This window comes from Bison bison, unplaced genomic scaffold, assembly GCF_000754665.1.
Source record: "Bison bison bison isolate TAMUID 2011002044 unplaced genomic scaffold, Bison_UMD1.0 scf7180017864324, whole genome shotgun sequence".
Lineage (NCBI taxonomy): Eukaryota > Metazoa > Chordata > Mammalia > Artiodactyla > Bovidae > Bison > Bison bison.
Genome location: NW_011494896.1, coordinates 1,376,212 through 1,388,115, shown reverse-complemented (window position 1 = coordinate 1,388,115; position 11,904 = coordinate 1,376,212). Strand labels below are relative to the sequence as shown.

The following is an 11,904-nucleotide window of genomic DNA, read 5'->3' as shown; positions in this document are numbered from 1 at the left end:
AAGGCTGCCCTCCTCCAGCCTTCCGGGCATCCACCCACCCCACCCCCCCACCTGCCTCCTGCATCTCTTTCCAACTTTCTCTGCTTCTCCGGGGGTCCTGGGGATCACGCCAGCCGTGTTTTGATCCAGCTTTACCCTCTCATTCCCAGCCCTCTCCCCACCCTCCGTTCCTTCGGCCGAGCTTGGTGTTAGCCCACAGTCTCCACTAAAGCCTCAGCAGGTGGATTCCTAAACAATTTAGTCCTTGCAGGACTGCCAGTGTGCCTCGCAGAGCCTCAGATGGGTCACCTGTAAGATAAGGAAGTTCGTATCTACCCCACGCAGTTGTTCTGACTTAAATGAGATAATGTGTGTAAATTGTTGTGCACACTGACTGGCACGTCGTAAGTGCCAAATAACTTGGTTATTGTTGATGTCGTGGAAATCTCCTGCAGCCCGGGTCTAAGGATCTGGGTTAAGAGCTTTCTGCTCTCTTCCTGAGATCTTTTTGTCCAACACTTATCACAGTTCTCCAAGAACTTGGTGACAGGGACCAAGCTTCCACTGTGTGTTTATGTCCTCCCATTTCAGGTAAGTCTAGCATATGGCAGAGGCTGGATGCAAGTTGAAAGGACCTCAGTACCACTCATGTGGTAATCATGTTATGCCTTGTATATACTACCAACCGGTCCTGGGTAAGGGCAAGAATGGAATCAACTTTTTTTTTTTTTTTTTGCTATTTGGCTCTGTGCCTAGAATTGTGTTAGGCACATAGAAGCTGCATGGTCTCCAGCCATCATCATAACCTACCAGGGAAGGAGACTCTGTTTGTTCCTCAAAGAAATGAAGAAACTGAGGTCAGAACCAAAGTGATTGTTAGAAAATGAAGGGGAGAAAACAGAGGCTGAAAGGAGGCCTTTGAAAAATGAAAAAAGTGGGAGTAGGGGGGAGCAGGGTTATTTCCCCAGAAAAGTTCCCAGCTGGGAATCTATGTACTCAGCAGTAGGGTTGAATCTTCTCTTTATCTTTGCAGAGTAATGCATGAGACCATTGGCCTACAGAGGTGAATAAATGATGAGTGAATCAAGTGTATAGATGGTTCTCACCTTGTAGGAACTCAGAGGAGGAGACAATAAACAGATAACAGTAACTCCATGTGTAAGTGCCCACAGAGAGAACTGTGGCTAAATTGAAGGTAGAAATAGCTGAATTTAAAGGGCTGCTCAAAAGGTAGAATTCTGAGCTACTCGGCAAAGCAGAGCTGTGTGCAGTTGGCACTTCTTGGGCACTTGCAAGGAGGGCAGAGGGGTTTGCTAGAAGGCAGTGGCAACCCACTCCAGTGCTATTGCCTGGAAAATCCCATGGACAGAGGAGCCTGGTAGGCTGCAGTCCATGGGGTTGCTAAGAGTCAGACACAACTGAGCGACTTCACTTTCACTTTTCACTTTCATGCATTGGAGAAGGAAATGGCACCCCACTCCAGTGTTTTTGCCTGGAAAATCCCAGGGACAGGGGGAGCCTGGTGGGCTGCCGTCTATGGGGTCGCACAGAGTCGGACACGACTGAAGTGACTTAGCAGCAAAGATTTGCATACACGGTTTATTAAGCAGTGGGTTCTATGAGGTCAAGAAGCAGGAGCTGTCCCTGCACAGAGCCTAGCACACAGAGGCAGCTCGTTGTGTTGGCTGAAGGAATACTACTATCAAATCAATAACAGATAATTCATGTAGAACCTTTACCCTGCACCAGATATGGTGTTACACACTTTGCATGCATTTAGTTCACGCAATGGCCTCAGCAAACTGATGTTCCGAGAGGGTAAGCCGTTTGCCCAAGAACACACAGTAAGTGACAGAGGAGATGTGTATCTGCCGGCCGGAAAGTCTGTGTGCGTGGCGCCGCGTTCACAGAGGAAGCTGCCTGAAACTCTGCCTAATCCATGGTTACAGATAACCCTTTTGTGATCTGAACCTCTCATTCCTAGAGTCCTGCCATCTCTGCCTCGGCCTGCTTGATGCGACTGTCTCCTTTGAGAGCCCTTGAAAAAGCCGCTTGCCCGTCAGAAGCTTTTCCTGTCAACAGCTTTTCTTTCCCAGCATGGAACTCATCGCAGGTATTTTCCAAAAAAGAAAGCCCGGGGAATCACATTTCAGTCTGAATGTGGAAAGAAAACAAAGCCCACGACTTAGAGCTAAGTCTGAATGGCCTGGAGCCTCCCTCTCACCGAGTGGTTTACACAGTCGCCAATCTGCGCCTGGTGACAGGCATGGCATGTTTGTCTTTGTTGCAGAAAACGCTTCCCCAAGGGAGTTCCAGGCAGAAGGCTATCCACCCTGTGACATGTACTGTTCAAGAGAGGTGCTTGGTCAGTCTCTCAGTCACTCTGTCGTAGCCAACTCTTTATGACCTCATGGACGATGGCCCACCAGGCTCCACTGTTCGTGGGATTTTTCAAGCAAGAAAATTGGAGTGGGTTGCCATTTCCTCCTCCAGGGACTCTTACTGGACCAGGGATTGAACCTGCGTCTTCTCCATTGGTAGGCGGATTCTGTACCACTGAGCCACCTGGGAGATGGAAGAGTGGAGTCAAAGATAGTGTCTTGAGAATAGACCTGTTAACCTAAAGGATGGGCCACGGGTCCCTAGTGGCTCTGGCCCGAGTGCCTGGGCAGCTTCCTCCATCCACTCCCTGAGTAACAAAGATGCAGCTACTTTGGAGCAGCAACAAACATGACTTCAGCAGGCTGTTGGGCAGTCGGAGGGCTCTCTATTTGCATCTAATGAGAGGCTGGGTTCTAATTAACTCCTGTGATGTGTTAATTTTTCAACCTGACATTTTCTGCTCTAATAGATTCTTGTAATGGTTCCTAAATTAAAGGCTGCATTTGCAGACTAACGTTTAGGTTAAAATCCACCACCTAGGGGTTGGGGGAGGTGGCCCATAAACATCCTTTCCCTCCTAAGGGAAACCTCTCATTTGCAGTTCTTTGCTAACCCAATTAAGTGCTGAAGTAGTCACCCTAGAGCCTGCTTTTTATTTTCTGCGAAACAATCCAACTAATCCATATTCAGTGGCTTCCAAGAAAAGTCTTATTCCAACCACTCATGAAGAAACCAGCTTCTTTGAATCTGGACAGAACATTTAAAACTCACAAAGAGCTGTCTTGATAGAAAATGTAAGAAAGTGGTTCATTATTATCCTGTTTGGTTTTTGAGGGAGAAATTCACTGTGACTAAAACCTCATAAGGATTGGGAATTTACTGTGGGACCACAGAGCAGGGGGGCAAGCCTTGCCCCATCCCTCCGTGTATAGTCTGAATGCTGCATCTTCCCTTGCACCCAAGAACATGCAGACTGAGTAAACCAGAAGGAAAGATTCATCTAGCTCAAAGTTGAGAAATCAGAGGCCCCAAGGGGTTAAGTAAAGTGAAAGTGTTAATCACTCAGTTGTGTCCAGTGCTCCAGAGGAGCCCACCAGGCTCCTCTGTCCATGGGATTCTCCAGGCCAGAATACTGGAGTGGGTTGCCATTTCCTTCTTCAGGGGATCTTCCCGACCCAGGGATCAAACCCAGGTCTCCTGCATTGCAGGCAGATTCTTACATATAAATATATATGAGAATCAAGTCACCACAGAACTCTAGGGTGTCACGGAGTCAAAGCCTGGTTATTCCTCCTTCCAAGCATAAGGTGTTATAGAGGACACTGTTGGTGGGTGGTGGTGATGGTTTAATGTACAGATGGGCAATCAAGAACCTTTGCAGGAGGCAACACATAATGCAAACATTTATGGACATGTCACTGAGCTGGATACTGAGTGGAATGCAGTTAAAAGGGGGCCCCTGCCTTCAAAGAGCATACAGTAACGGAGGAGGAGATTAAGACACGAGACTGAGAGTGAAACAAAATTGTTTATAGTTAAGTGCTTTTTCTTGAGCTCCCTTACTGTATTACAGTTCAGTTTTTTGTTTTGTTTTGTTCTTTTCCTTCTCCTTAAAACCCTCTGAGGCTGTGCCCTTTTCACCACTGTGCTGTTGGACAGCAAAGGAAAAATACCACCTGACCCAGAGAAAGCACTCAAGATACTTAGATAAATGAATGAATGTTCACGCTATAAGTGCTCTAGTTATTCAGAAAAAGAACCTTCATTATGTGCTGGATATAGATGACCACCAAAATACAGCCTGCTGCTGCTAAGTCGCTTCAGTCGTGTCCAACTCTGTGTGACCCCATAGACGGCAGCCCACCAGGCTCCCCCGTCCCTGGGATTCTCCAGGCAAGAACACTGGAGTGGGTTGCCATTTCCTTCTCCAAAATATAGCCTAGCTGGTCCCAGATTGATGGTCAAGTCTATTGTATAAGCCACTCCTGCAAGTCAGCTTTCAGCTCTCTTCTGAACTTGGTTGTTTTACCAATCGTTTATCTTTTCTATTTTATTGTGCCGATTCCTAAATCCTTAAAGGTAGAAAAGTGTATTGGCCCAAATTGTTATTTGATTCAGAAGCCTATTTCTCTACTTCATAAATTAGCTCAAGACATTTTCTTATCACTGTTCGTTGGCTAGTTGACTACACATCTCATTATTGTCAGTCGTTAGGAATCACACATGCTTCAGGACAGGCAGTAAGCAGGGGTCGCAAGCCAAGGAGTTATAACTTAGGGGATCACCTGAGAATGATACATTTGTAGAAAAGCTGGAACGTGAGTTTAACTGTGAGGCATGTGTAAGTTTCCAAGAAACCTTGGGAAGCATGGAATAGAAGTCACCTGTAATAACATTCTCATAGGCATCACTTGTCAGTTGATACAGGTGAGGAATGAACAGGGATGAAAATGGTGCTAAAATATTACCAAAGGGCGAGCCAGCCATGTGCTGTGGATAAGCATGACCTGGATTAGACAGAGTTACAGATGGTGGTTTTAAACCACAGCCTTAGTTTCTTTGACATTGTTCCTGTTAAAGGGCAGAATGTATGTTCCTTTTCCTTGAATCTGGAATCCTTCAACCAGTAGAACGTGACGTGGCACTAGGTGACTTGCAGAGCTGAGTCGTGAAACCATGCAGTTTCTACCTGATTTACTGGGAAATTCATTTTAGAGCTCTGAGCAGCCTTGTAATGTCCAGTTACCTTGATACCACTATACAGGAGAGGCCACCTGTGGGCTTTCGAGCAGACAGTCTCAGACAGATCTGTCCTTCAGTCATCCCAGGCCATGTGCCAGAAATGTGAATGAAGATGCCCTCTTGGAAATGGGGTCTCTGGCCCCAGCTTCTCCTACTTCCAGCTGTTTGAATCATCCCAGCCCAGACCTTATGGTGCATAGACGAACCATCCTTGCTGTGCCCTTTCTAAATTCCTGACACACAAAACCCATGTTGGCTATTGTTTTATGCCTATCTTAGTCCATTTGAGCTGCTGTATCAAAATACCACAGACTGGGTGTCTTAGAAATTTGTTTCTCCCAGCTCTGGATGCTGAGAAGTCCAAGATCAAGGAACCAGTAGATTCAGTGGGAAGGGGCCCACCTCCTGGTTCATAGATGTCTGCCTTTTTGCTGTGTTCTCACATAGCAGGGACTTCCCAGGTGGCTCAGTGGAATAGAATCCACCTGCCGTTGCAGGAGATGCAGGAGACATGGGTTCGATCCCTGGGTTGGGAAGATCCCCTCGAGTAGGAAATGGCAATCCACTCCAGTATTCTTGCCTGGAGAATTCCATGGACAGAGTAGCTTGGTGGGCTGGAGCCCAAGGGGTAGCAAAAAGTCAGACATGACTGAGCAACTGAGCATGCACGCACACTTAGCAGAAGGAACAAGGGAACTCTCCAGGGTCTTTTTTATAAGGGCATTAATCCCATTCCTGAGACCCCACCCTCGTGACCTAATCACCTCCCCAAATCCCCATTTCCAATACAAACATATCGGGGACTGGTGTTTCAACATATGAATTTTTTTCCTTTATTTATTTATTTTTAATTAATTTATATGGCAAAAACCAACATATGAATTTTGAAAGGACACAGTCAGTCACAATACCTATGGGTTTAGGTTGGTTTGTTACTCAGTATCATATAATCAAAGCAGAAGTAAAGGGACAAAATATCAAAGGAGAGTGTGACTGTTAGAGAAAGAATGACTATCACCCAAAGGATGATCTTACCAGTCTTTAGAATTCTTTAGCTCAGCTGTCAAAGAATCTGCCTGCAATGCAGGAAACCCCTGTTCAATTCCTGGGTTGGGAAGATTCCCTGAGGAAGAGCAGGGCTACCCACTCCAGGCAGTATTCCTGCCTGGAGAATCCCCATGGACGAGGAGCCTGGCGGGCTGCAGTCCATGGGGTCACAAAGAGTTGGACACGACTGAGCAACTAAGCACACACACATGGTGTAAAGAAGGTGTATGACTGCCACGCTGACAGACAGTGACTCTGGTACTGTGTCCGTTTAGCTACAGTAGAACTACATTTCCCTGAATTCCCTTCCCTGCATGATTCCAGATTGAGGTTAGCCACAAGAGAAACTGTCCCGAGACTGGCAAGGTGGAAGTGAAGCCGCACTTTATACTCTGAAAGCCAGTGTTGGGTACCAGGCACCGTGGCAGTTCACGTGCGTTGTCCCTGACGGCTGGCTCACTTGCTGGCTGGAGCGGCATCTAGACCTGCCCTGTCTCCTTCAGCTTCTCTGGGTCCTGAGCCAGGTGTGAGTAATTCTGTGGCCGAGAGCTGGGACTTCTGCAGGTCACCTGCACCTTCAAGATTATAGGTGGCTAGAGACAGACACGGAGAAGGCAATGGCAACCCACTCCAGTGTTCTTGCCTGGAGAATCCCAGGGACGGGGGAGCCTGGTGGCCTGCCGTCTCTGGGGTCGCACAGAGTCCGACACGACTGAAGCGACTTAGCAGCAGCAGCAGTGAGACAGACACAGGATCCAGTTTGTCCCTGTAGTTCCAATGTGCCCTCGACTTCCGAAACTTTGTGCTCAGCTTTCCTTGTTGATCGCAGTCCCTTCAATCCAGTACCTTTGCAGAGTACTCCAATGGCTTCCACATTTTGTAAGGTCTGATGCTTATTATAAATTCTTGATTCTGCCTCACTCAGAGTGACTCTGCTTCTTCAATCAAACCCTGACTGATACATCCCATAAAAATGACTCATAAGATGTTAGCTCTGGCAGCTGCCTTAGGGATCACCTGGTCCACTCCTCATTCTGAATGGGGAAACTGAGGTCCTCAATGTGACTTGCCCAAGTGGCACATAAAAAATGAATGGTTGAGGGACTTCCCTGGTGGTCCAGTGGTTAAGAATCTGCCTGCCAATGCAGGGACATGGGTTTGATCCCTGCTCTGGGAACTAAGATCCCACATGCTGCATGCAAAGCTGCTAAGCCCACATGCCACAGCTACTGAAGCAATGCCCTTAGAGCTTGTGCTCTCAGCAAGAGAAAGCACCACGGCGAGAAGCTCACACGCCGCAACTAGATAGCAGCCCTCGCTCGCTGCAACTAGAGCAACCCCCCTTGCAGCAGCAAAGAGCCAGCGAAGTCAAAACCAAATTAATTAATTTTTAAAAATCTAATTTAAAAAAAAAAAAAGAGTGGTCGAACCAGCTTGCTAATCTGCTCTGTGACCTCAGTATTTGCCAAAGTCCTCTGTGACTTAGGTAGTTGTGACTGGCCTGCTGTCCCAGATTCTGTTCTCTACCCAAGCACCTGATGGAGCCCCTTCCGTCCGGCTCTGTGCAAGTTGTTTTACATAGATGACCTCATTTAATCCACAGGCTCTCCAGAGTATATCCTAAACCTGGATTACCTCTCTCCGTCTCCACCACCTCCAACTGGCTGACCCTTGTCAGCGCTCACTCACGACTGTTTCTCCTAACAGGCCTGCTCATTGGCAATCTCTTCTCCACCCAGAAACAGGGGCATCATTACAGCTTCCGCCACTGGCTCTTCGCTCCTGCTGATAGCCTGTGGGTGGTTCCCCACTGCTGTTGGAATAAAGTGGATCAGGTCTGCACAGTGCCGGCTCCCCTCCACTTAGTTCACACTCTCTGCATGCTCCAGGCTCTCTTGGACGTCCACCTTCCTTCTGCTCCTAAAGCCCAGCCAGCTGGTTGCTGCCGCGGAGGCTCCATAGTTCCTTAGGCCTGGAAGGCCGCTCTCCCCCAGCCTCGCATCGCTGCTCCCTCCTGACAAACATTTCCTCTGTGAAGCCACCCTGAGCTGTCTCACCCCTCCCTTCAGTCACTTACCTTGACCAGGGATCAAACCCCGGCCCTTCGGCATTGGGAGTGAGGAGTCTTAGCCACTGGACCGCCAAGGAAGTCCCTACTGGCTTATTTAATAATGTTGTCTCTCTCCTACCTAGAAAGAATTTCCATGAGGACAGGGTCTTAAATGTCTTATTCGTTACTATACCCCTGATGCCTAGAAAGTACTCAGAAAATATTTGTTAAATGAACAGACCTGTATGGTACCTACTATAATTCTCTCCACTTTGTAAATGAGGAGAGCACCTGGGAGATTAAAAACTGGCCTGGAGCCCCTTAGAAAATTGTTCAGTCACCAAGTCGTGTCTGACTCTTTGCAATGCCATGGATGGCAGCACACCAGGCTTCCCTGTCCTTCACTGTCTCCCGGAGTTTGCTCAAACTCACGTCCATCGAGTCAGTGATGCCCTCAGTAAATAGCAGAATTGATATTATTCCAACACAGATTCACCTGATCCTCATGCATACTACTTTAGAGGTTTCATTGCCTCCATTAGTGTCCTTTGGGTGCAAAATGTGTCCAGATTTTAGAACTGCAAGTAACCTTTGATAATCAGCTATGTAAGGAGCTTATGATAAGCTCTTTGCCTAGTCGTTACAGTAAAGTTAATCAACCATTTCTTGAGTCCTTCCTGCGGGCACCGATAAGTTAACTGCAATTGCTCCACCAAATAGGACAGACATTAAGGATCCCTTGTTTATCACATCCTGGGAATTTATAGATGCCTGTATGTTTATCCGACTTTCCTACAATAGCTCTCAAGTTTTCAGTTTCAAGAATGTGGCTGAATTTTAGACCTTCTTGTCTCAGTTTTTCTTCATTATCTCTTCTGCCTTCGAGAAGCTATACCATTTCTATTCTAAAACAAGAAGAGACATCTTTTAAGAAAACACTTTTCAGACTCATGGAAAGAAACAGTGGACAGCATCTGTTAGGTCACCAGAGACCTGGGAGGAACCTTCCAGATCGTCTGTTGCAGAACCCAACAAATAATCTGAGACCCAGTGGGTGCAGATGGCTTATCCAAGATGGGGCTAAAAATAGATCTCCTTTACTCTGACTCCAGGACTCTTCCCACCACATTGCACCATCTTCCTTCTCCCTTCTTACTGGAGAAACTAGGATTGCTATGGAAACCAGGTTATAGGTGAACAGCAGCAGACCCATTACTCAGACCCAAGGCTTCAGGCTGCTTATGTAAGGATCTCGGTCATAGAATGCTCTATAAACCAGGCTCTTTCTACTTGTTATCAGTAGCACTGCTACACGTGGTCACTCCTGTGCCAGGGATGACTAGACTCGCCCCACCTGCATGCCCTTCAGAACGGCCAGTGGCTTGTCCACTTCAGTTGACTCATCTCCCCTTCTCCCTCGTCTACTTACTGTGTTTCAGAAAAGCTGTGTTGAATGATTTCCTTATTTCTGCTTCTGTGACTAAGCCTCCCTTGAAGGGTGAGCTGAGACATCCCTGCTAACCAAGTCTGAATTATAGTATCCTCATGCCGTCTATGGGGTCGCACAGAGTCGGACACGACTGAAGTGACTTAGCAGCAGCAGCATGATGTGGGCTTCACTAGAGACTCAGCAGTAAAGAATCTGCCTGCAGTGCAGGAGATCCTGGTTTGATCCCTGCATTGGGAAGATCCCCTGAAGGAGGAAATGGCCACCCACTTCAGTATTCTTGCTTGGAGAATCCCATGGACAGAAGAGCCTGACAGGGGTCACAAAGAGTCAGACACAACTTAGTGACTGAACAACAACAACTATTGTGTCTGTTTATCAGTGACACAAAGATTTGGAGGGACTAAGGCACTTTCTCAAGGTTACAGTATGGGGCAGAATTAGGTCTGTCCACGGAGAGACCTACAAATAGAGCAAGCAAATTAGATCCAGAGTAATCGGATTGGAAATTTTAACTTTATGGTTACTAGTATGTGATGCTGATCAGTTTGATCTTTCTGAGTCTCAGTATCCATGTCTTTAAAATGGGATAATAAAAACAATGGCAGACCCTGTTGGTTGTTTTGCCAGTAGCCTCCCCCTACCCCTACTCAGTTCATTTCAGTCGCTCAGTCGTGTCTGACTCTTTGCGACCCCATGAATCACAGCACACCAGGCCTCCCTGTCCATCACCAACTCCCGGAGTTTACTCAAACTCATCTCCATGGATGGTGATGCCATCCAGCCGTCTCATCCTCTGTCATCCCCTTTTCCTCCTGCCTTCAATCTTTTCCAGCATCAGGGTCTTTTCCAATGCGTCAGTTCTTGCATCATGTGGCCTACCCCTACTGGCCCAATCCAAACTTTTTTCCTTTCTAACAACAATGTGTTAGACTGTGAAGTGCTTCAGAGGAAGATGAGCTCTTTCCTGGCTCTAGGGCATGGCAGCAAATCTCTCGCCTTGCAAGAGACTGGCTTAGGAATGGGCATGTGACGTAACTCTAGCCAATGAGATGGAAGTACAAATGAGGGGCATGGAGGGCTCATCACAGGGGATGATTTTCCTGACTTTTAGAAGGGGATTCACTAATGGCTCAAACAGTAAAGAATCTGCCTTTCATGCGGGTTGTCTGGGTTTGATCCCTGAGTCCATTATAGCAAGATCTGCCTCTTCTTCTTTAATGTATTTATTTGGCTGCATCAGGTCTTAGCTACAGCACGTGGGATCTTACCTTCAGGCACACGCACTCAGTAGTTGCGGCTCATGGGTTTAGCTGCCCCTCGGCATGTGGGATCTTAGTTCCTGCCCCAGGGACTGAACCCACGTCCCCTGCGTTGGAAGGTGAGTTCTTAACCACTGGAGCACCAGGAAGGCCCCGATCTGCCTCTTCTTACTCCAGTTCTTGGATGTTGTTTGAGGATATGATGACTGGAACTCTTGCTGCCGTTTTGCTACCCCAGAAAGGCCAAATGCTGAAGATGAATGTGTGGCTAATTTTATGGGTCAATTTGACTGGACTACAGGGTGTTCAGACATTTGCTTAAACATTATTCTAGATGTTTCTGTGAGGATATTTTTGAATGTTTTTAACATTCCAATTAATAGACTGAGTAAAGCAGATTGCTCTCCCTAACACAGATGGACCTCATCCAGTCTAAACAGAAGAAAATAGGTCTAAATAGAATGAAAAGGCTGACCCTCCGCTGAGACGAGAAAATCCTTCCTTACTGCCTTTGATCTGGGACATCAGTTTTCTCCTGCTTTCAGGCTAGAACTGAACTATGGCTCTTCCTGGGCCTTGAGCCGGCTAGACTTCAGACTGTAAGTGCACCATGAGCTCTTCTGGTCTCTAGCTTGTCAACTCACCCTGCAGGTCTTGGGAGAGTCAGCTTCCATACCCACCTTGATATGTGTGTATCTGTCCTATTGGTTCTGTTTTTCTGAAGAGCCCTAATAGAATGAGAGAGCAAAAAGATGAAAAGAACCTGGGTCCTTACAGATACGATTGAGCTACTGAATTCATCAGCTCCTTATCAACTCATAAGGCTGTAGTCCTTATTTTTGAATTGATGGTTAAGTGACAGAAGACATTTTTCTTCTTGCGGAAGCCACTTTTAATTGAGTTTCTTTCTTATCTCTTGTACCTGGAGACTCTATAAGCGATCCAGCAGTCAAAGTAGTAGGACTGTTGTGAAAATATAATGGTGGTTAGTAAAT

General features: G+C 46.9%; 1 protein-coding gene across 1 annotated transcript in view; it reads right to left on the bottom strand.

Annotated features, from left to right (window-relative positions):
* Positions 1–8,261, bottom strand: part of FZD4 (frizzled class receptor 4) — an 18,493-nt gene extending 10,232 nt beyond the window's left edge. The window contains 1 exon segment of the mRNA XM_010853250.1: positions 8,228–8,261. Coding sequence (XP_010851552.1) covers positions 8,228–8,261 — 34 coding nt within the window.
* Positions 8,262–11,904: the final 3,643 nt, after the last annotated feature.